This window comes from Protopterus annectens, chromosome 9.part0 (genome assembly GCF_019279795.1).
Source record: "Protopterus annectens isolate FY-2018-M chromosome 9.part0, PAN1.0, whole genome shotgun sequence".
NCBI classification, from domain to species: Eukaryota; Metazoa; Chordata; order Ceratodontiformes; family Protopteridae; genus Protopterus; species Protopterus annectens.
In genome coordinates, this window is record NC_056743.1 from 1,304,246,976 (window position 1) to 1,304,273,232 (window position 26,257).

General features: G+C 39.9%; 1 protein-coding gene across 2 annotated transcripts in view; it reads left to right on the forward strand.

Moving 5' to 3' along the window:
• The window catches only part of LOC122812027 (cytosolic purine 5'-nucleotidase-like), a 563,563-nt gene that overhangs the window by 205,215 nt on the left and 332,091 nt on the right, over window positions 1-26,257 (forward strand). For both annotated transcript variants that reach the window (XM_044084264.1, XM_044084265.1), the window contains one exon: window positions 15,424-15,481. In XM_044084264.1, coding sequence (XP_043940199.1) covers window positions 15,424-15,481 — 58 coding nt within the window. The remainder of the gene's footprint in view (window positions 1-15,423; window positions 15,482-26,257) is intronic.

A 26,257-nucleotide genomic window follows, 5' to 3' on the forward strand; every position in this document is an offset into this window, starting at 1 on the left:
GACTTTGACAAAATAAACTAAATGAATGTGACATTCAGCTTCTCTGCATATTCATGTACAATCAGTGCCATTAAACCACTGCACTTCAGTGACAATTAGACTAAACTCCTCCAAGAGCAGCCACAGTTTACAGTCTATTCATATCACAGCATGTAACTTCTATGTGCGTTAATCTGAGCTGCAAAAGGGAAATAATATATTTTCCTTCAAAGCCAAGAAAGTCATGTCTTCCCATCCATTTCACATAAACAATATGAAACCCTGCAAAAATTCAAAGTAGGCCTCTATCAGCATCTAAAACAAGAAGTAACATCTAACTGTAGGCAACACTGTAAAGGTCAAACATTCTCACTGTATTAATTCCTCTGTTTGCATTGTAATGAGAGTGTGTGTGTGTGTGTGTGTGTGTGTGTGTGTGTGTGTGTGTGTGTGTGTGTGTGTGTGTGTGTGTGTGTGTGTGAGCAAGTATTTATGTTTGCTTGCATGTGTGTGCACTATTTGCTTAAGAAGGAAAAAGATGTATCAAATTTGGTGTCACTCAGACAGAAACATACAGAGATATTCAAAGCAATGTAATACAGAAAAGCAATGTATAAAAATGACTTCCAACTTTGATTTGCATAAGAAGAATCGTTTGATTGCCACTGACAAGACTCAAAACAGAGCATTTTTTTCAGCAAGTAGGCAAACTATGGTCACATGGTGAAGGCAAAGTCTGGTTTGCTGAAAGTGGTTTTCAGTAAACTATACTGTCTTACATGGGCTTCAAAAAGTTTTGCTGTTGATCAGCTGTAATGTTCCCAAACTTTTTATTGTAATATTAAAAAGGTATTACTTGGACATCTCTTGAGCTGCACTTCTGGTATTTGTGTATTGGGAGGAAGCCAGGGTCTGCTGTTCACTAATATGAAGCCTACTTCTTGAATTATGGCTAATATCAAAGTAAATCAATCACACCACAACAAAATTCTGATTGCATTGTAACTATTTTAGTGGGCCGCAAAATCAAATGGAACTTATGCATGCCATTTCGTAGCTGTTAAACCAAGCTAAATGAAACTTAATCATGTTAGTATACTGTGTTACGTTTATGTAGTTATCATAGGAATCATAGGATGTTAAAGGCTTCTGAGTCTTGTGACCATTGCATGTTACCAATTCCCACCCTTGACAGTACCTTCCCCTTTCAAAGAGGGCTAGATAGTCAAGCCCGCGGTGAATTTATGAATACCCATCTGATTATCCAGGGCCCTATTTAAGGAAGATAGTGTATTTATTACACTGCTTTATCTATGGCATGATTCTATTCCATAGGTGAAGGATGCACTGAGTGGTGACTCTGTCTCTCCCCTTTGTTGTTTTGATCTGCTGAAGCAAGTTTAGATCTCTTGTTCTGGTATGTGTGGGACTGTTTGATTTATGAAGGTACAAGAGATCCCGGACTACTGCTCAGAGTGCAAGGCATGTATCTCCTCTCTGGAGGCTATAAAACAGAGATAAGAAGGACAGTGCTTCTAATCTTTTCTGATAGCTTAGGGATTTTAAACCTGTGATCATCTTTGCTAGGAACCTCTGGAGTCTTTCAAACTGTTTGATATGGCTGGTGAGGTACATCCCAAAGGGCATTGCTTTCTATAATTAGTCTTATCAGTGTTGAAAGCAAGTAGACAATAACATATTTACATCTGGATGATATTCCCTTTGGAATCAGATAACCAAAGTAGAAAGATTTCCTGATAATCTCTGCTGCATGGAGATCAAAGAAGAATGAATTTTCATTCCAGGTTCCCAGGTCTTTAACTATGTTTTAATTTTGAAGTGGGGTATTGTCAGTGCTACATGCTGGTGTGGTTTTGTCTGCCATCTGTCAGGATGTTGCATTTTTTAGCATTTAATTTAAGTCCATTTTCAATACACCAGGCATTTATAAGTATAAAACGTTCCTGCTGGAGGACTTCTGTGTCAGAGGGGTTTTGAGAATGACTCCCAATTTGCAGTCATCCGTAAACCTGGTTAGCCATAGGTCTTGGTTTTTAGACTGTAATAGGTCTTGGTTTTTAGACTATAGGTCAGAGAGGTAAATATCAAACCAAAGTGGTCCCAGCACTGAGCCCTGTGGGACACAAGTGGTCATCTTCATCTTATCTGACACTGCCTCTGCTACCCACATCATATGTTTTCTATCTTTTAGCCAGTTGGCTGTCCATCTTGGATCTATTTGTAATGCATTTCATTTATTAGTTATGCCAGCATGGGGCAGGGTGTCAAATGCCTTGTCAAATCAAGGTAGGATGTGTGTACAGGTGTGATCACTGTCAACAGCTTCTGTTACCTTCTCAAAGAAGTTAACCAAGTTAATTAGTCAGGAGCTACCTTTTACAAAACCAAATTGTTACAGAACTAGCCTGATGAGATGTTTAATGTCTGTGTTAATCAAATACGTTATAATGTGTTCCGTGGCCTTACAAATGAGACTTGTCAGGCTGATGGACTTGTAGTGCCCAGGGTTGGTAGTAAAGACATCTTTATGGAGTGACATCACCAGTGCTTTATATCATACTTCTGGGACTGGGGCTGTGGCAGGGCTTAAGCTAAATAACTTATGGACAGGATCCCCCAGGACATGTTAAGTACTATTTTACAAACAGTATGTTATTTTATCCCATGGAAGAAGTGTTTTTAGTCTTGGATAGCACTTAAAATAAATGTTCTTTAGTGATTGAGGTGAGAGATACGAGTATCATAGTGCTTTTTTGGATAGTCATCAGAGTAGTGAAATTTGCACTAAATTTATTTGCTAATGTATTGGCAATGCTTGGCAAATATGAGTAGATTTTTCCCATGTAGTATGAGTTCTGTACTTTGTTAAGTGTTGTTTCTTAGTTTTCTAACATAAAGAAAGAAAGATTTGTAATTGTTATTGGCTTCAGATGCCAAGCCTTAGTAACTCTAATAGTCTTTTTTAAACTCTTAGTCAAATTCCTAATAATATGTATGTAGACATACCAATATATTTAATTGTCAAAGGAAGAACTCTCCATCCGCAGGGTACTTTAGCTTTAATTATTTAATTTGCATTCTACATGTACTAATGAAATGTACAATCTAAAAAAAATGTCCGTACAAATTAAAGGAATTTCAAAGAATGAGATCACATTGCAACTGTTACCATCAGAGGGGTTGCTTGCATAATCAGTATCTGTGCCAATAACACCAGGTAGCTTTTCAAGTGAAGAGCATTGCTACATTCTAGCAATCAGATTATTACAGATCTCCATGCCTCCCAACTAGCTCAAAAAAAAATCAGTTGACTGTAATCTGTTGGGTATGTCACACTGTTGAAGCCTACCACTATATGGCTGCCTTTCGCCTATTGCTGCCCAGTCCTGTCTTCCTTCTGTATCTATAATTAGACATTTCCACCCCTCTGGTACTTTACACTGTAATGTTGCTTTTGGCAATGTATTCCTGGACCACATCTTACATCTTATTCTCTGTGAAGTACTACTTCATTTAATTCGTTCTGGAATGCAACATATTCCTGGTCCTCATCTTGTTCTCTGTGGAGTACTACTTCTTTTAGTTAGTTCTGAACTGCAACGTATTCCGGGGCCTCATCTTATTCTCTGTGGAGTACTACTTCTTTTAGTTAGTTTTGAACTACAACGTATTCCATGGCCTCATCTTATTCTCTGTGGAGAATTACTTCTTTTAGTTAGTTCTGGAATGCAGCATATTCTTAGGCCTACTACTTCTTTAGTTAGTTCTCTGAATGCAACATATCTTCTTAGGCTGCTTGCTTTTTAGTTAGTTCTGGACTGCAACATATTTCGGGGCCTCATCTTATTCTCTGTGGAGAATTACTTCTTTTAGTTAGTTCTGGAATGCAGCATATTCTTAGGCCTACTACTTCTTTTAGTTAGTTCTGGAATGCAACATATTCTTAGGCCTACTGCTTCTTTTAGTTAGTTCTGGACTGCAACATATTTCGGGGCCTCATCTTATTCTCTGTGGAGAATTACTTCTTTTAGTTAGTTCTGGAATGCAACATACTCTTAGGCCTCATTTTGCTCTGTGGAGTACTACTTTTTTAATTAGTTCGGGAATGCATTGTACTTTGGGCCTCATCTTGGTCTCTGTGGAGTACTATTTTTTACTTAGTTCTGAAATATAACATATTCCTGGGTCTCATCTTGTTTTCTGTGGAGTACAACTTATTTTAGTTAATTCTGGAATGCAACATATTGTGCCTCATCTTGTTCTCTGTGGAATATCATTTATTTTAGTTAGTTTTGGCATTCTTATCTTTCGTAGTGCCAGGTATGTCTCCTTCATCCACATCCTCCTCAACGCTTTTCTCCCTTTCCTCCTGACAACATGATGTGTCCAGATCATACTCTTGATTTTCTTACATACAGCAGTCACAAGAGTTAGATAAGGGCTGTTTGCCCACATAATCAGTCTTGTGCAATGTTTGGTGAGTTGGAGGTTGATCCTGCTTAAATAACAATTTTGTTTATCATAAACATTGTGTTCTAGTGGAACTAGCTGTTACTGCACAGAGGGAACATAACCTCCCAACTTTTCTGTTTGTTTTGCACTTCATATACCTGTTGCTTCACTGGCACCATGGCAAGGTGCTGAGCAGAGAGCAGATCATGGTCAAATGGGGCCCTAGGCAGGGTACTGTTTCAGCCCCCCACAACAGCCCCTCCCCCACCAGCATCCTCCTACCATCCATTCCAGTGTCTCATTACTTGGCTTTTTCTCCCCAGTTACCATAAACACCATTCAGGCCTATCAGTTTGCACACTATTTTCTTCTTTACTTCTACAGTGAATAGAGATATTTTAAACTTTTATTTCACATTTTATAGCATGGATAGCTATTTGACAAATAAAACAATACAGTCTCAGAATGAAAACAGACAGCATGGATAGGAAGCTTGTCTACCCTTGAAACTCACATTAATTGAAATGCCATTGAAACTTACATTCAAAGAAAATGCATTTGGTCACTGGTGGATTAAGATTAGCTTTGAACTGTTTTCAAACCATAAGCCCCTTGCACACATTTTTAGGACCAATGCATTTTCTGGTGCACCATCCTGATTGTATTAAATTATATTTCTTGTATAATACAGCACCACTCATTAGAGTGTGTTTTAAACTTGTAGATTTGAACATTTTCCAATAAACAATGAAACAACATGTATGGATCAATAATGACAAAACTACCCATTACAGAACATTTCAGCCACAAAAGAACACTCAGATTTCTGTCAGTACAATCCACCAATACCAGTCAATATACACAATCTCTGTAAAAGTAAAAGTCATCTGAATAATTCCACGTTAAAGGGAACTATAACCAATGAAGAGGTTGCTGCTTGCAAGCAACTTTACATTTCAGTGTTTCATGTACAAATTCAATTTCTGGTGCCCTTGTTAAATAAATTGCCCAAGTTTTATTTATTTAACATTTGTTTACTGGGAAAGTCTGATTGGGTCAGAGCCCATTTTCAACAGAGGCCAGGGAGAAATGCTCCAGACACATGTCTTTGGAATGTGGAAGGAAACTGGAGCACCCCAAGGAAACCATTGTGAATGCAGGGAGGACATACAGACTTCACACAGAAAGCTCTCCAGCTGAGAATCAAACCAGACCCTTGCTGTGAGGCAACAATGCTAACTGCTGCAGCACCCAAGTTACAAAGTTACATTTAAAAAGTTGGTAAGCTGGTAATATTGCAATAGGGAATGGCTGTCAAACTGGCAACAGGTTCATACTTACTGGGCATCTCATCTAAAGGAGGACCAATGAGGAGTGTAGCTCCTCCATCCCCCTCTTAAAGGCCACTGCAATATCAGCACCCCATCTACATTGTGTGGGAGTAGAGCCCACAGCCTTCTGCACCAAAGGCAAGTACACTATCTGTTGTTCTACTAAAACTGCTTTCAAATTTTATAGCACAAGCACTGATAATGGCCATTTGCTAAGCAAACCAGTTACACACTGAAAACAGATTTAGTATGAGTACCCGTAAACTTCTCCTCTCTTGAAACTCAATATTCCATGAAAATGCACAAAACTCCTCATTTTGAAAATGCACAGAAACGCAACAGTCCTTGGAAATGCACTGTAACTCAGCATTCATTGAAAATGCACTGAAATTCAACATTCTTCAAAAATGCACTGAAACTCCTCAGTCCTTGAAAATGCACCTGCTAATGATAATTTGGTAAATTGGCGTAGATAATTCAGGCTTAAGTCTTATGTAGTCAATTACAGGGTTTGAGCCTGAATAAATTAACCAACCTGCTATCCCTAAGTGGGTGATTTCAGAGACACACACACACACACACACACACACACACACACACACACACACACACACACACACACACACACACACATACACACACACATACGCACAAACACCTACTCCATTCTCTGTGGTTGCTCATCTGTTCCATTTGGAATGGCAGTTCTCCATAAAAATCCTTTGCTCCACTAAAATGTTTAAGTGTGTGCGCATCTTTAGTATGAGGCATGCACAGAAGCTACTAAGGATGCATTCTATGTGCATCCTTAAAGAAGAAATGTAATGCATGCAGAGTGTGTTCTTAAAGAAGAAATCCAAATTTTGTGGTGGAACCCAAGCCAACGGGCTCTAGGCAACTGCCTAGGTCACCTAGTACTGGATCTGGCTGTGGCTGAACATGCAAAAACTCATTGTCATCAATGTCAGTCACTACTAGTAAAAATACCACAGACTAAATGTGACTTTTTCCAAACTTCACTTTTTTTCTTGACAATCAATCTGATTATTTTTTATCATCAGTGGAACACTGCTGCAGTTGCTGAACTTCCTTTCAGTCATTATCCCACCCAACTTCTTCCATATTTGCTATTCCAGCTAAAGTTTTAATTATTTAATCCATCACATCTGTGTTGTAAGCTTTACATACTCAGTTATCATCACGTGCTTTGAATTTCAAAATATAACTTTAACTGACCTCATGAGTCAGCAGAAATACAAACTTTTCCAGCACTATGAGACTTCCTCCATGCATGCCCTATGCATTTTTAATTCAGGACTCATAAACTGCACATGCTACTCCTTGGAATTCAGAGCTTAAGTGAGAGTAACATGTTTGTACTCATTTTATATGTTTCTGAATAGCTCTTTCATGATTATTTTCTTCATTAGCATGAAGTTCAGCTTTATTTGGTCATTAGTATATTCCTTTGCGAGCCCTTGTTTTGCAGCTGGCCATAACTTGTACTGCTGTTTGCTGAATCATAAACAGCTTGTCTCTCACAGCTCATTGTGCAAACAAGCTCAATGACACATATAGGCATTCACAAATCCTGGATGTGATCTTAAAATCAAAAAAAAAAAAAAAATTCCCATTCTTAGGGCAATTCAGCTTTAATTATTTCATTAGCGTTCTATCTGTACTAATGAAATATACAGTAAAAAAAGCCCATACAAGTTAAAGGACTTTTAGAAGTAAGGAACAAGATCACATTGTAACTGTTACCATCAGAGACATACCTAGTTCAATCAGCCCCTGTGCCAATACCACAAGCCAGCTTCCCATCCCCAGGTAGCTTTTTCAACTGAAGAGTATCATTACAGTCTAGCCATCATTACATCCATTCTTCTCACCCCAGGTAGCTCTTCAACTGAAGAGCCAAAAAAAAAAAAAAAAAAACAGCATAATGGGTGGCCAGTTACACCCTCCCAACACTTCAACACGTTGCATCTCGTGCGATTGTCCCTCTCGACCCACCCTAGTTATGCTTCTGGTTACTGTATGATCTCATTTCTGCCACATCTCATAGTAACAGGTCATGCTGTGTGTTTATGTGCCCCAAGCAGAAAGGTTAAGTTGTTTGTCATTAACAGACCTCTCTGATTAGCCCAGTTTCAGTCATGTATATGAAAACTACTGAAGTAGGAGCAGGAGAAAAGGAACTTATGCCTATGAGGAGAGATCCAAACATTGAACCTCACTTTTTTTTTTTTTGCTAAAGTAATACCATTGCTCAAAACTACTTTTTTATATAATTTTTTGTCTTTTACACTACAGCTGTCAGCTATATGCAGCATCAGTAATAAATTGCAGACTTGTTTTTGTGACTGTTGGAGAATGATTCAACCAATAAAGAAGGGGTAATTTCTTCAATGATTCTGCAAGATTTTCTGAAAGATTTCTTGGGCTCTGATTGTCAGCTGCACTGAGAAATAGAATGCATTACAGTGTCTGCGAGGAAGAACTAAGTGCTGCAGTACTAGATTGTGAATACCGGCATACCTCGATTTGGCAGTATAATTTTTTTGTTTGCATCTTTCTTTTTTAAGCTTAGACTGAACTGATTTTGTGGGTAGGTAGTTTTTTACACACCCAGTACTGCAGTTGGAGGGTGAGGTAACAATTGTATTGTCACTGCATGGGGTGGTGGTAAAGTATCAAATGAAAAAGTGTCCCAACAATTCTTTATTACTTCCTTGTGTATATAATGGGGGTGTGGCTGAGAGCTGTAGGAAGGAAGACTTCTGTCTGAATAGGTTTGGCCATACTAACTGCTCATTGCCAATATCTAAATACTGACTTACCTGTGTTATAGAATGACAGAATCACAGAATGTACAAGGCAACTGGGCTATGTGGCCATTTACACCTTGCCAACACATACTTGTAGACCTTGCTTCCTTATCCAAGGACCGATAGGTCAATCATATCAGGGCTGAATTTATGAATACCCATCTAATTGTCTAATTCCTTCTTAAAGGAAGATAGTGTGTCACACTGCTTCTATCTGCCCACTATGATTTGTTTATTTGCTGAAGCAGATTCAGATCTCTGGTTCCAGAGATCAGAAAACGGTTTGATTTCTGGGGAAGTAAGAGGTTTTGGACTGCTGGATCCCTGATGGCCTGAAAGGCAAGGCACAAATTGTCTCTAAGAAGTCTGTAGGACACTGAATTCATGGATAACATCTTTTAGAAACATTTGTTGGGTTTCTATCCACTTGATATGTTCTGTAAAGTACGTCCCAAAGGAGGCATTGCATTCTGTGATGGACCTGATCTGTGCAGAATATATAGGTGTCAGGATTTCTTTGGACCTAAAGGAAATACCAATCAGCTTTACCAGATAAAAGGATTTCCTGACCACTGTTGCAATATTATGGTCAGAAGAGAGGGAGTTATCTACCCATGTTCCAGGGTCTCTCACAACATCTTAATTTTAAAGCTGGGTGTTTTCTATACTATAAGCTGGGTGGAAAGGAGACCAGCTGTTAGCATGTGCAAGTTCCCTTTGTAGCTTCTGCATATTAGAAGGGGATTACCCAGATTATAATTGTTACCAAACTTGATTAACCAGATTTCCTGATTTTTGATTTGGAGATCACAGACATATATGCCAAATAGCAAAGGTCCTAGCAAGGAACCATGAGGTACCCCACTAGTTATTTCCATACTGTCCAAGGCTGTGCCTGCCTCCCTTAAAATGGGGGTTTGGTCCCTCAGTCAATTTGCCATCCATCTAACTACATAGGGATCAATTCAGTGTCCATTTAGCTTGCTGCTAATGTTGGCAAATGCTTTTTCAACGTTGAGGTATGTTGTATGGACAGCATGACCACTGTCCATTGCATGCATTACTCTCTCAAAGAAACTTTTCCAGATTCATTAAACAGGATTTACCTTTAGTAAAGCCAAGCTGCTGGGAGTCAAGTATTATAAGATTTTTCTATATCTTAGTTTACCATGTTTGCTATGACTTGTTCCATGGTCTTGCAGATGAGGCTAGTCAGACTGATGGGTCCATAATTCCCAGCGTCCATGGTGGGGCCACCCTTATAAAGTGGCATCACAAATTCCATGCATTAAACCTCAAGGACAAAGAAGACATAAGCTCAGATTGAATAGTTATAGCAGCGGGTCACCCATTGCATGTTTAATGCTGTTCAACAGGCATGGCATATTATCAGGTCCCATAGATAATGTATTTTTTAAGTACTTTTAACAAGTGCTCTTTTCAACTGATAGGAGGTTTTATGCCCTTTGGTATATATGGGTTTGGTTATGATGTCTCTGGGGTGAAGTTATAATTGAATTTGTCTGCCAGGATATTTGCTATATCCACTGGATCATAGTAGGTAGTGCCATTTTGGATGAGTTCAGAGCAATGTTTTGTGTTATTTTGCAACATTTTAATGCAAGTGAAGAAAGATGTGCAATTATTCTTAGCTTCTGATACTAGCCTAAGTTCACAGGAAGCTTTAGTATTCCTGATGGTGTTACTCAGTATCTTGGATAAACTTTTGATGTTAATTTTGATTTGTGGGCCTTTAGTTCTGCTGTATATTCTAATGAGCTTTATTCTCTTATTGTATTGTTTATTTATGCATCTGGATTTCCTTTCCTTTCCTTTCCTTTCCTTTCCTTTCCTTTCCTTTCCTTTCCTTTTCTTTCACTTTTTTACTTAGTTTTGATGGAAACTCACAGGTTTATACAGCTTTTTAGGTGACTGTAGAATTTGCTTGCATAACTACTACTAGCCATGTTTACATTTTGAAGGTTTACACTTATATTTGATCTTAGAGAGTTAATTATAGAATTGTTGGAAGTTTCCAAATTTGAAGTATTTGGATTTTGTGATATTTACCCCAGCTGGTTTAAGGACTTTGAAAGAGAAGTTTACCAGTTTGTGGTCAGACTTGACTGGGGAAGGACATACCTGTGGATATAGCTGCCATATTTGTAAGGACCAGGTCAAGAACATTTTGACCTCTAGTGGGTGTCTGAGTATTTGAGACAGAAAATACTTGTATATGAAATCAAGGAGTTTGTGGGTGTAGCCCACATTTGAGGTATATGTCTCACAGTTAATCAATAGACACTTAAAGTCTCTCAGAATGATTTTTTGTGTAGATAAATTTCATCTAATGTATTTAATAATTCAGTATGTTGGGGGTGGAGGGGGTAATTGAAGTGGTCCTGTAACATACTGTAATCTAATGGTTGGTTGTATTTAGGCTGAATTGAATCTCAGTTAAATTTGATCCATTGGGTCTAAAGGCATGGTAGGTGCAAAACTCTGCTATAGAAGGGTATTTTCTCCATCCTTAAACCAGGTTTCAGTAATTATACACCAACAAATGTACTTCAAATGCAGGAGGGCTTCAAGGTCCATTTAGCTGGATATTTTTACTTGTTTTGCCTTCCTAAATGAAACTGATTTTGTGGCAAGGCAATTCTATCTGACAACACTGAAGCATTGCTGTTATAAAGAAGCTATTTGCCTGGCAAAGACTGCTTTTGACAAAAAAAAGTGCAGATACTAGTTTGGCGGGGAAGGCAGGGACTGTATAATGATTGCTGGATGGAGTGATGTAGCAGATAAAAAAGGAGTAAGATCTAACAGTTTTTCTGCAGGACTCCTTGGAGCGTATAAGTGGGATTGAATGCCACCTGTAAGAATGAGTGGTCTGTATTTTGAGTGTTAGAGATAGACCATTTTGGTTGACTCAGTGTTGGTGTCTGATGCCTGCTGTTATTTTTAGAACTAAAACTGTCTAAGAAATATTAATCGCCACCATGCTTACAACATAATTGCTGAATTGCTGGTAGCACAACACAGAGCTGCACAGTAGCAAAATTCATACTCACACAAGTCTACAACAGGATCTTAAAGAATTATTAAGGGAAACTGTGCAAGTTGGGTGAGGGAAGGGGGCAGGAAATATTTCAGAAAAATTGATGTGTGGCACAAAGGGAAAGAATGTTCAGTAGTTGCTGCGGAGTCTTAGAGAGTTCGTGGGGAATATTTCAAGGGAAGAGGGAAATACTGAGTTTATATGCTGTGTTACAGCAACAGCCTTTGATAATTTGAGTCATTTGCACTTCTCAAGAGTATTAAGGGACTAAGGATTTTTGGAACAGGATCATTCAGTTATGTGAATCTGTTGTTAGAAGTCCTTATGCTATCTCATTAATTAAATGATGTTTGGCTAAGGTAATAAAGATGGGCAAAGGTGCTGTTATTATTGGATTTTGTTTCTTATTAATGAATTCAGTTATATGAGAGTTAAATAAAGAGAGGGAAAATGAAGATGAAAAAAGAGAAGGGGGTTAAAGAGCAAGTGTAATGGTCCAACTCCCCCATTCAGCTGTGTTAACTCTGCATTGTTCTGCCATCTAATTGGTTCTATTTCTTAGCTCATCACTCACATTGTTAGTGACTGCAATAATTTATTAACAAAATACAAGCCTTAAAAGAGCTGACAGTCCTATATAACAGATGTTGTCAGCCTCAAACCACAATCTCACGTGCAGCATTTTGATAACATTGTTTAGGGTGCCGGAACCATGAGACAAAGTACTACTATGGCAGACAAAGAGAAGTGCCGGAGTGCTTGTATAGTGGAAGTAGCGATGGTTACATTCATGAAAGTAATACAGATGGGTCATAGACTCACTTGCAATCACATTCTCTAGATCATGACTAGTAGAGTGCATGAAGACAATTTCACTCCATGTAAGCCATTGTTTAGGCTAACTGTTACAGTATATGAATCCCAAAAATGCCTGACTGAAACACATATTGTGATTGCAGTTGAAAATATAAATGAATGGGTCAATATGCTTCTCTTTCTTCCTCATATTACCATACTATCATATGTCCAGTAAAGCTGTAAGTGCAGACATAAGGCAATTAATTATAGTGTCGTTGCTGTGCTTCCATTTTAAAATTAGCCTATCTGTTGCACTGGCTTGGGGTTTCTTTGTCTTAGGTCTCATCTACTAACATCTGATCATTTGCACATTACAGCTCGAGTTATAAAAACGATGTTTCGCAGTTGCTTTGTATAAATGCTCATTTTATCTTGTAAAGTTAAACTCTCTGGTGTGTGCAGCTAAGAGCTGAGATCCTAAGTTCCTTTATTTTGCAAGTTATTCAAAGGTTATATGAAACACCAGTCTAACTAACAAGCCATATCATGTAGAAAGTGTTTGTTGCATCAAAACAGAACCATGTTAAAACTTTTAGTACTTGTCTGTTGTGTTTGAAGTACCTATTTTTATAAGCACTCATGCACATATTTTAAACTTGTCTGCAGTAAACATGTTTTTCTGACCTCAGTTTATTCCACTAATTGTCAAATATAAAAGGTCATACACCTATTTCAGTGCCAATAAGATTATGTCTCGAAAAAAATCCTATGTGGGCATTTTCCTAATTATTGTTTCCAGTCCACTATCTCAAAACACACAAAGTGGTAGAAATGGGCATTCCCAAAATACATACAAATGTGAACTTTTAAAGATGCAGTGCGCCATTGAAATATCACAGATGTTTTTGCCATGCAGGACCTTTTCAAGTTACACCTATTTGAGTGAATTGCATTATGGACCCTTAACACCAAATATATCTTATCAACCTGTAACTGAATCTCAAATCACCTGATTCTTCCAACAACCACTATAATTAAACAGACTATAACATTTAGTTTCATTAAACTGTGTAGTTATGTATAGGTAAAAGTTTCCATACTAGCATAGTGTAAAAATTCAAGTCACTGCATCATATATCCATTAGTAAGTGAAAGTCACCACCTATTTTATTTTGTTTTATCAGTCATATGACTGATTGCCTGTGCTTTGTTACTTAGCTATTATATTTCAGTAAAAGTCTACTTTTTTGTTACCTTTCTGTCAGATCACGTCAATGTTTTTTTAAATTAGTTCATTAGTTATCCCTTTAGATGGTCAGTTAGTAAGTTCATACTTTTGTCAATCAAATCAATACTTTGTTGCAACCTTGCTTATTTGCAAGCTTCCAAATTGCATTAATATTTAAATTTCTCTCACATTTAAACTGTTTAAAGCCAAACTGCTATTATTTGTTATGAATCACCTTGCAGTTCTTTTTTCCCATATTAACCAAATAATCAGTCACCCAGTTAGTTAATTAGCCATTTAGTCAATCATTTGCAGTTCTTGCATGCAACAAACAGCCCTTAACTGATCAGTTTAGTTAATTAATGTTGACGTAAATATACAGATTCACTACGAAATCCCAAAACCACACAATACCGACAGTCAAAATACCAACGCCCAGAAGAATGAAACGTCAGAATGCCAAAAATAACAAAACAACAAAATAAAACCCCAAAACCAGCAATAACAACATGTATGCAGAGGGGCAAGCCCCCCTGCACCCCCCACATCCCTGTATCTTAAATATGCTTACTCAGAGTTTGCAGTACAGTGGGGAGAACGGAAACTTACCTTTATGCACTATACGGCAATCTCCATTATTCGCCGTTGGGATTCTGAAGTTTCATTCTTCTGGGTGTCAGTATTGTGGGCATTGGTATTGTGCGGTTTTGAGCTTTTGTAGTGTTCCCAAATATACTACTATTAATCAGTGCTAAGGCGGTAATCAGTACAAACTGTTATCATAATTATTGCCCACTGAGTTTTGTGTTACACCATGTGTACAATATAATGCAGCATTCTGAAGATTATGACCAGCCATTTCATTTGTGTCAAGAAAGTTCAGACATTCTTAACAAAGGATACAATACAAGGGCAAAAACATGAGCTGTTGTGATAGGTTGCATGAGTTGTCAGTGTACTTTGTGTTTTTGAAAGATTATTGAGAGAAGTCCTTTACTTGGATTATAAATCCATGGTTGGCGCTGCTCTCTTTGAAAACCTGTACAAAGAATGTAAAAGTAAGACCAACAAGCAATAATTTCAATTTAAGATAAGGAAAAATAAGACTCAGATGCAGTACATGACTTCTAAAACTTTGGAGTAAATTGATATTCACCATAGAAACATTTACTCAGGGGTGTAGCCAGAATTGTTGGATTTGTATTTTCAACTTTCAAGCTGTTACCCTGGCTTTTCTAATGTTATTCAAACACAGCGCTGGTAATTATATGAGTAATATAAAATTCCAGCACAATATAACAGTAATCAACCTTATTGACACCAAATCCGATGAACCTGTGACAGGAGGAATGTGGAAGTGTTTTTCAAATGGCTTCATCGACATGTGGAATTGCACCAACCCACGGCATAGAAGCAGAATCAGGTGGAAGGAAAAAGGAAGATGGTACAATATTTCAACCAGGTTGCCTGCATGCTTTCTCTGGAAGTGCATTAATAGACAGTAATATTCAAACACACACACACACACACACACACACACACACACACACACACACACACACACACACACACACACACACACACACACACACACACACACAAAATGCCTGATGTATGCTGTGAGGTTACCCCAATGTTCTCATTGCACTGTTACCTCTGCATTCTATGTGGTATGACTGTCAAGTTTTCCTCGATAACTAATTTTTTTTTCTTTTTTTCCAGAAACATACATCTATGCCTGTTTGATTGATTATTTCACAAACAGTCCTCTCTACAACAAGTAAGGAATTAACTCTACTATAACTTATTGACATTATTATTATTATCATTATTACAATTCTCTAACAATGAAGGCCTACAGCCTTTGTCTGCAGTCTTGAAGGAAGTCACTCTTAGCAGAGAAAGTTAACCATAATGCATGTAGTACCACTGACAATTGAAGTACATGGTTCCCCTAAATATCAACCACCAATTAAAGAATTATTTGCAAATGATTCTTTGTAATCACAACTTTTTTCCATGAATTTGACCTTCTGTTACTTTTATCACTTGAGGCCAGGGTTTTCCTCCTATTTCTAGTTTCTTTAAGCAATCAGACTTCACAGTTATACTCCTGAAGACTAGGTGAAGATTTCTTGTCCTTTGTCAGTTATTTCAGTTTTATTTGTCCATTCAGTTAGCCAACACAAGCCTAAATACAGGTCTTTGTTTGTCAAAAATAGAGGTTAAGTAAATGTATATAGTAAATAAATCTTGAAAAGGAATTCCCATTTTCTTCAGCAATCCCTGAAGTGTGTTTGTTTGTGGCAGAATACAAGAATGTACTTCACTGCAGAACATTTTAGATTCCCTTGAGTGAGAAGACCACTTTGAGAAGAGATGGTGTATCTTAACATTAATTTTTTTCTTTTCTTTGTGTGTTTCCTGCCTGACAATCTAACCCATCCCATTGCCACATTCATATTTTTCCTGCTCCTTCCTGAACAAGAGGCTAGACTCAGCCATTACCAGGGGTGGCAACGGTTGAATGTACTAGTCCGTGTCCATCTTCCTTGGTGGATCACCTTTTTACTGTGTTTTGTTTCTTGCCTTAACCTTCCTTTTTAATCTGGGACATGTGTGAGGCATGAAATGGAACCATCTATGATGTAACCAAGAGGAGATGTTCTTCGTGTTTCACTGTTGCAGTCATCACACTTGGGTTATCCTGCCAGGGGTAGCCCTCAGTCAGCCTGAATACCAGAGGCTTAGTATTTCTGCTCTGGTTGCTGTCACTCCAGGACTGACATCAGGTCATCAGTGGTATAAAATCAGGCAGCTGACGCCATTTCACCAGTCTTTCTTGCTGAGGAGCCTGAAACAGAAGCAGTTTGCATGAGTGCCAGTTGACCGCTACCTGAGTTTTCGTTTTCCGAATTGAAGTTGAAGTCTTCTAAAGCTAAGTACCCCATTGGGGATCCTTTTTTCTTGCTCTAACCGATACCAGAAAAAGTTAACAATTGTCTCGCCTGTGGAAAGTAAATACTACACCGAGATTTCCATTCTTACTGCATCACCTGTATAGGCCCAGACCACGATGTCCCTCACTGTTGGTTTTGTGCTTTGTTCAACGCCAAAACTATACATCATTGGGCCCTTACTGTAGCTAAATATTTTCACTCTCGATCTCCGTATTCAGAAATGGCTTCGGTAAGCCACCGACTACCAATCTTCTGAAAAAAACATAAGGATAAAGACAGAGACAGAGACAGACTGCACAGGTCCAAAACTGCTGACGATACTTCCTTTAAGCTAGTCACCAGTTCGCTGGTCCTCAGTGAGGCACTTTCGCAGCCCCTGATGCCCGTTTCTGTGCATTTGCAGACCGCTACTGAGACCGTTCAGAGTCCTGTATCCTGCAGATGTCTCTACTTTGGATGGGTCCAGAGCTGCTGAGCAGGCACCGGCTTCTGAGGAAGTTTTTCACACTACCGATATTTGACACAAACCGATGACTTCTTTCATTCTCTTCAGTTCTTTCTAAAACTACTGAGTTTCTAAGGTGCAGGGTACGCACTACATCTAGTCAAGCACCTGCTTCCATGCCTCAATCTCAGATGCTTAAAATGGAGGAAAACTTTATCATGCTTATTAGGGGAATCCAGCCTACCCCCTTCCAAAAGAAAAAGAGACTTGTCCCCAGCAGTTTTATCTGATCAGGAGTCCGATGACTCTGAAGTTTCTGAATATGAAGACATGCAACCCTTGCCTGCTTATGAGGATTCAGATGCAGATGAATCCATTCCTTCTGCCTCTCCTCCAGAGGATTTTTCATTTGGTGAAACCCTACATACTTTAAGGGAGCATTTCCAGTGGGAATGTCAGGACTATCCTCAATCCGAAAAGAGACTCAGGGAATTCTTAGATTTACCACAGCACAGACCTTTAGCCATTCCTCCTGTCCTGGATGTTGTGGATGATGTCTTTATGGAATCCAGTTTAACTCCTGACACTCTCCCACCTGTTCCCAGGAAACCTGATAGGTATTACAGAGTCCCTGACTCACACAAATTTATTTTCAAAAATCCTACTGCTGACCCAGAGGTCATCTCCCAAGGACCTAAAGGAATGAAAGCAACCACAGCTAAGAATCCCACCCCCTCGGACAGGGATTCCCGAGCTTTAGATGGATGGAGTAAAAAAGTATACACCTCTGCAACTCCTGCCATTAGAGCACTAATTGTCAGTTCCACATGCTGAAATACCAGCAACATACAATGGAACTACTTAAATAAAAAATATCTACCTTTCCGGCTTGTGCAGAAAATAAAGAATTACAGGAGCTTATGCATTCTGCAAGCCAAGTTACTAAACACACCTTGCAATGTGGCTTTGATGACCTAGAAGCATCCTGTAGGGCAGCAGTCACAGGTTCTGTACTTAGAAGGCATGCTTGACTTAAGGAACAGACCTTGCCAGACTATGTCAAATCAAAACTATTGGATGCACCATTGAACAAAGACAATTTTTTTGGCACCAAGGCAGAAGAGGTCTTAAAAAAGATGGAAGAAAAAGCTAAATCTATGCAGACAGCTAAAGACTTCTTGCAGATCCAGCCTCTGAAGTTCAGTAGGCATTGCCCCTCCAAGCACTGGTCCTTTCTAGCCCCCTCAAGGCCAGCTCAGACAAGACCTAGGGGAAGCAGACCCCCCAGACAGCAGTCCCAGGGAATGCAGAGATCTAAGCAATGGAGTTCCTCCACATCAAAGACAGGGAGTGCTAAGCTACCCCCTTATGGAAAGAACTCACAATGACTTTAGAACTCCACCCCTTACCTCTGTCCACCTGCTTGTGCCTCTAGGAGGAAAACTCTCCTCCCATACAAAAAACTGGGCCTCCATCACCAAAGACTGATGGGTTCTCAACATAGTGTCCCAGGGATACAAATTTTATCTCCTCACTCTACCAACCCCAAAAGGGTTCCCAAATCTTCCTCCAAATCAGTGGGCAGAGGCCCAAAACCAAGTCCATTCTCTGCTCTCCATGAGAGCAATACAGCCTGTTCCTGCAGACCAGATAGGCCAAGGTTTCTATTCCAGTCTTTAACTGGTACCCAGAAGAGAGGGCACCTGGCACCCAATACTTGATCTATCAATTCTAAACACCTTCCTGGTGATACTAAAATTCAAAATGCTCATCCTCCAGCAGCTTCTTCCCATGCTATCCGAAGATGCTTGGTTAGCCACCCTAGACCTAAAAGAGGTTTATCTACACATCCCAATCAGGGATTCCTGCAGGAAATGTCTCTGTTTCAGGGCAGGATCTATGCACTTTCAGTTCTCTGTGTTTCCCTTTGGTTTATCCACTGCTCCCAAAGTTTTCACAAAATGCCTGGCCCAGCCATTGCTTGTTGCAGACAAAGGAATATTCAAATTAACCCACACTTAGACGACTGCCTGATTCAGGCCGACAGTCAGGAAAAGCTGTTACTGCACCTGACCTTTGTAAAGGACCTACTGACCTCCCTGGGGTATACTATAGATGAAAAGAAATCCAAACTAGTCCTCACTCAAAAAATTGTATTCCTGGGAGCAAGACTGGATACAGCATCCCAGATGGCATTCCTAACTCCAGAAAAACAAGCCTATCTGACAGGCCACTTCTCTCAACTAGCCACCAGAACCAAATTATCTGCAAGGAAAATCCTGCAAGCTCTAGGGTTCATGGCATCCTGCATTCTACTCATTCCATATGCCAGACTGCATATGAGGAAACTTTAATGGTACCTAAAAAGCCTTTGGTGTCAACACTCTCAGGACCTGGAAACTATCATACCTATGATACCTTGTCTAAGGAAAGATTTTCTTTGGTGGGCAGCAACATGCAACTACAACAAGGGCCTTCCCTTTTCACAGCCCCATGCCGCCCAAACCCTAACCACAGATGCATCAGATTATGCCTGGGGTGCACACCTGGATGGCAGGTGCATTCAGGGCCATTGGAGCCCAAATCAAATACATCTGCACATCAACCAAAAAGAGATGCTAACTGTTCAGCACGCTCTGACAGCTTTCAGACTCCTACTCTCCCCGGGGTCTCTACTGATCAAAACAGACAACACCACAGTAATGTGGTACATCAACAAGCAGGGAGGAACTCACTCTTATCCCTTCTGCAGGCTAGGCATGACCCTTTGGCACACGGCTTCAGCCATGCAAATTCACCTGCTAGCACAATTCCTGCCAAGCTCCAAAAACTCTCTGGCAGACAACTTAAGCAGAAACCTCCTAGACCCACACGAGCGGCAGCTAGACCACAGCACCTTCAACCTTGTAACCCAGAAATGGAGCACCCCAAAGGTGGACCTCTTTGCCTCCCACAACAATCACCAGCTCAGCAAATTCTGCACCAGGGAACTTCAGAGAAAGGCCTGGAAAGTGGATGCCCTATCCTTCAATGGGTAGACCTCTCAATCTATGCATTTTCCCCTCTACCTCTGCTTACAAGGGTACTACTCAAAATAAGGGAGGAAAAACCAAGATCAATCTTGATTGCCACCCTCTCATCAAACAGTTCCTAAGAGGGGCTAACAATTTATTTAGGGCCACCCAGAAGAGCTCCTGCCCCAGCTTGGGACCTTAACTTTGTGTTGGAAAAACTCACACTAACCCCCCCCCCCCCCTTTGAGCCTGCAGCTTCAGGAGAGTTAAAATTCCTCTCTTGGAAAACAGCCTTGCTTCTGGCCATCACTTCAGCTAGAAGAGTTTCAGAGCTACAAGCACTCATGGCTGTAGAGCCCTTCATAATTTTTCATGCTAACAGGGTCTACCTCAGGACTAACCCAACTTTCATGCCTAAAGTGCTGTGTCCAGTGTAGCTCTTAACCAATCTATTCATTTGCCCACCTTTTTCCCTAATCCTCAAAACAAGGGGGAAAGAATTCTGCATTCTCTAGATGTGGACAGACATCTCAGATTCTACCTGGATAGGACTAAATCTTTTAGGAAAACTGACCAATTGCTTTGAAGCAGGGGCAGAGAGGAAGGCCATATCCAAACAAACAATCTCCAAATGGATAGCACATTGTATCCATTTCTGCTACAAATACCATGGGAAACTGCCCCCTGAGGAGTTCAGGATGCATTCCACCAGAGCAACCTCCACCTCTGCAGATTTTCTCAGAGGGGTCCCTACCAGGGACATCCTGGAGGCTGCAACATAGTTCTGTTCATACCTTCACCAAGCATTACCACCTGCCTATCATCTCCAAATCCAGGGCAGGATTTGCAACCGCAGTCTTGCAGGGCATCCTAGCCAACCCCAAGTCTTCTTGACTGCCTCCACCCTTTTCTTTAGCTTTGGGAATCAACCCAAGTATAATGACTGCAACAGTGAAACATGATGAACATAGTACAGTTGTGTACGCTTACCATAAATGTAGATGTACGAGTGTATTCACTGTTGCAGTCCTGGTTCCTACCCCCCATCCCTCTTGTCTCTCTTTCTCTCTCTTCCTCACTCCTTACAGGGATGTTTGGTATTTACTTTCTTCTGGTGGTGTTCTTCCACTATAACCTAGCTCCCTATTTGGAGGTTCATGACATTTGGGGCAAGAAAAACTGACGTAATGGCATCAGCTGCCTGATTTTATACCACTGATGACCTGACGTCAGTCCTGGAGCAACAGCAACCAACGCAGAAATACTAAGCCTCTGGTATATGGGCTGACTGAGGGGTACCCCTGGCAGGATAACCCAAGTGCGATGACTGCAACAGTGAATACACTCGAACATCTACATTTACGGTAAGTGTACACAGCTGTACTTTCTCCCCATGTTACCTTTTTATAGGTTTCCTGTCTGCACTGCTGTAACAGCACACACCTTAAGAGAGACTTCTAGCTATCCCAGTTGCTGCTTGGTGCTGCTTCTGAAGAGGGATCTCCTCAACCTTTGTCCAAGGAAGGCAAGCAAGCCTTTAGCTGCTCATACCTCCCCCTCCCGGGCCAGCCCTCCAATACCAGAGCTGCTACTCAAACCAAGGTCATCAGAGACAGGCGCCTTGTCTCTGTGCTGGTGAGCCCGATCTCACACCCAGTAAGTTGGGGATTAGTAGCTAACCTGTATGAGTCATGCCTGAGAAGTACATACCAGGGCTAGGACTAGTACTGAGCCAGTGATACTCACATACCCATTTGCATAGAAAAAATAACTGTTGCAGTAAATTTGCCTGAATGTTTTAACTAGCCTAAGACAGCTGCCAACACCTCCAGAAATCCCACATTGCTTTAAACTGTCTCAGCTTCTACCATCTATTCTAATCGCTCATTCTGCCTATCAAACACCCTTAGTGTGAAAATGTACTTCCATATGTCAGTACTACATTGTGGTATTCCTTTGATCTGACAACCATGCCCCTCCTTCATCCCATGTCAATTCTTTCCAGTGCATTTTCATGAAATTTGTACCTTTTTTCATTATGCGTCTATATCATGTCATGAGTCTGTTTCTCCTCTTTTTTCAATAATAAAGGCTGAGAGCCCTTAACTCTTCTTTTGTCCCCTTCCCCTTTTTTTGGAAGGAAAATGTATGAAAATTGAACTAGCATTAGAACTATATCAGATTAAAATGTTTTGTAAATAATTGGTTAAGTAATATAAGTGAAAAAGGTGTATTATTCTTGTTGTTTCTGTAAAATGAATATTTGAAAGAAAATATGCTGAAATATATATAACTGCATATCAGATTAAACTGTTTTGTAAATAACTGGTTAGGTAATATAAGTAAAAAAATAATATTTGAAGGAAAATATGCTAAAATATATATAACTGCATTTGCCACTGTAAAAATGTAGTACAGTTTAAAAGCAAAGCTAAAAAACGTTCTGCACAAATAGATGCACTGTTGCTGACTATTTTGAAGATGTTGGCTAGGTCACATAATTGTAATGCCTTGTTGGAACTGACCCCACCACCAAAATATGTAACTGTGAAAACAGAAAGTTGGTGTACATTTATTCTAGTCTCTTAAGGCTAGTTGTACTTCTGATAATAACAGGTTACAGGGTGATATTTAAACCCCATAGTACTAATTCCTGTCCACTGAAATATTGATGGCAGCAATGCAGGTATTAAAGCCTGTGTGTGGCCTCTGCCCATCATATCCTCTATAATACTGTTGTCTCTTCACTATAGAGACTCCAGAATTGACAAAATACTCCAGTTATGCTGTTATATGTGCCTTATAAAGGGGTATTATTACCGTGTTGTCTCTGGATTCTGCCCCCTAAATATTACCCCAGCATTTGACTTACATTTGCTGCCACCATTTCACTCTGACTCATGATTTTAATAATAATAATACCACCATGCACTTGCCTTGTTCTGGATTTTCAGACTGCCTTCCTCCAATTGTGCATTCTGTTCCTTGGTTGTCATTTCCAAGACATAGCATTTTACAAGCTTGTTCTCCAACTGCTATTACCCCAGTGCTGGTGTCACCCTCAGATAAACTGGTCCAGTTTTGCATGCTGTGTGCGCAGTCATACATAAACCACAGAAGGGCCAGGAATATTACCACCTTACCCCAGTGAGAGCATCCTTTGTTCCCAGTTTTCCAACCACTTCTATACCCATCTGCGTAGTTCAAAATCCTTTCTACCCTTTTCATCTTTGCAAGAAACCTGTGGTATTGGACTCAATTAAAGGCATTGCTGAAATCCAAATAGATCACGACCATGCCATTACTTCTTTCAGTTTCACTGGTAACCAGGTCATAAAAATTAATCAGCTTAGATTAACAGGATTGTCCTATAATGAACCCATGCTGGTGGTACCTAAGCAGTCTGTTTTGTCCTAGAAATGTTATGACTGTTAACTTCAACACTGATACCATCATTATGTCCATAACTGAAGTCAGGTCAGCAGGTCTTTTTCTGGGAGCTAATCCTAATGCCAGCATTGTAGACAGGCATACCTCTCAACTGTCCAGATTTTCACAGAATGTACAGATTTTTGACTCATAGTTTTGGTCTGCTCCTCATAAAATTTGTGGTTTTCTGTCAATTCAACAGGATGATCTGAAGTCACTAAATAATGACATACATTTGAGTTTCAGACTTCAAATCCTTCAGAGAAATGTATGTTAAAACAAACCCTATTACTCTAGTAACTTTCTAAGTGTATAAGAGCAATATTTAAAATATGCCCCTATTTTTTGGCCTTTGTCCCCTCATTTTGTCAGGCTTTGTCCAGATTTCTTGCACTAAAAGGTTGAGAGGTATGTAGACAGGCACCACAGCTGTATGCCCCCAGCTACACAGGATAACTCCCTTGGAGACCTGTTACATATCTTTGTCAGAATCTGTATCAAAATAACAACAGACTTTTTTTAGTATTCCATTTTGATCCCTTTTGACACTGTACTTTAATCTACTTCAAATCTCTTCAGCCAGTGAGTGCACTTCCCACCCATCCATTGCTAACTATCCCCTTTATAACTGTGTCCCACTTTCTCATATTGGTATTCCTCTGTCTGCATCTTTGATGGACACAAATGCAAAATATTAGTTTAAGATTTTTGCCTGTTCCTTGAGTTCATCATGCTTTTGCCATTTCCAAACTGTTTCACTAATTCCTATCAACACCTCCCTTCTTTCTCTACCTACTTGAAGAAGATCTTCTTCTTACTCTTAATGTCTGCTTCTTTTTCTTCATTTCCACCCCATCCTCTAGTTGCCTTCTTGATTTGCTTTGCTGTCCTGTTCCTAGCTTCCACATAAGTCCCCAGTGAACATTCTCTTTTATTCTGCCAATCGTGTATCCTTTTTTCCCCTTATGGAATGACCTTACTTTTCTTGTGAAACACATTGGTTTCCTTTATTCTTTTGCCTTAGAAATTATGTTATCTCCTTTACATACCTCCCTAAACATCCCTTTCACAGTTTTCTATGTTTTTCCACTCCTCCTGTACTTTTCTGACACTCTGTGGCCTTTCCTGGTTCATTATTCATGGCTAGTGTAAATTTTACTGTTGAGTGGACACTACAAGTTAGAGGATCTCTGATTTGCAGATTGCCTCACCTTATCTTCACCCCTACAGAGAATAAACTTCTTTTCTTGGCTCCACAAATTCCTTTTGCTTGAACCCTTTCACTTTGAACCTTTTGGGATAGTAAAATATTTCTGACTGCCTATGGCAAATTGAGGTCCCTATCATAACAAACCTCTCTGTCCTGATCTGTGCCTTGATTCTACCCCATCCTCTCATTTGCACACTAACTTTATGCTAAGAAGTTTTACTTTTTGTTCTTTGCCACCCCCCCCCCATTCTGGCACACTATTTCATATTTTTCTGCATTCTCTTTCTTTCTGTCTGCCTGTCTGTCTATCTCTCTCTCTCTCTCTCTGACCCCTGACTCTTTGCTGCATCTTCTTGTGTCTCAATAATAACATGTCCCACCCTCTAGCCCACATCTCCATTATCCCAACTACCTTGGTCTCACTTTGCACTGTTAGCATTTCCTGCTGAGCCATCTTGTTTCCTAGAATTCTGGGATTACCAAGTACTACCTCAACTCTTTCTCCTTTTCTGCTGCCAAATTACTTTTCTCTTCTTTTCCACCTGCCTGCTTAGCACTTGTTATTTACAGGTCTTTTCCGTAGTCCCCTTGTCTTCATCCTTCATGCTTTATCTTTGGTGCTGTCACCATTCCTTACCTTCTTGTCTAATCCCTATCTGATGTTCTTCTTTCTCTTCTTATCTACGTTCGTAAAGCTCACAAGTGTAACTAGTTTTCACAATTTCCTTGCTATTCCTTTTCATTCACCTCTTGCTTGCCTCTACTCCTTTGTCCTTTTTTCTTGGCAAGGTTCATCCTCTTTTACTACTTCCTCCTTCCTCCTTAGCAGATGTTCTGTTTTCTGTACCACTTTCCATTCTGGTTTAAAGGCACAGTCAATTTAGCATGCCTTCCCGGACCCTGTTTTTGAATTGCAGTTCTAGAGAGCCTGAAATGAAGCCTCTGTCTTCTAAATATCTCCTCACCCCTCTAGGTTCTCCCCATCAATGTCCCAGTCCCTTGCTCCATACCCAACGCCCAAGAACGCTTAATCATTGGCCTTTTGTATAGGAGCATACTCCCTACTCACCTACACACTACAACAAATACCTGGGCAAAGCTACCACCTGCTTGGCTGTCTCCACTGTAATTTCCTTCATCCAGGTCATTATTTCTAACAAAGTGACTATCCAGTTCTACAGTTAGCTTAGACACAGTTATGCATGTCCTGAAAAAGATGAGGTCTGAGATGGTAATAACTTTGACCATATTCTTCCTTATCCCCTTTGGCCCTTGCCCAATAACCCCCTAGTGATCTATTTACCCCAACATTCTGGAATCACATCTGCTCCCTCCTAGGACTTTGCTGCTCCATGCTCCCATGCTCTGCATACCTCCCCACTGGCTCCCTACAGTAATTCTTGTGACTATGTGAGCATTCAGACTCTTCATCCTTCCTAACCTGGTTGAGTACCATTCTCTGATCACCCCCCCCCCCCCAGCTTTCCCCCTGATGTTG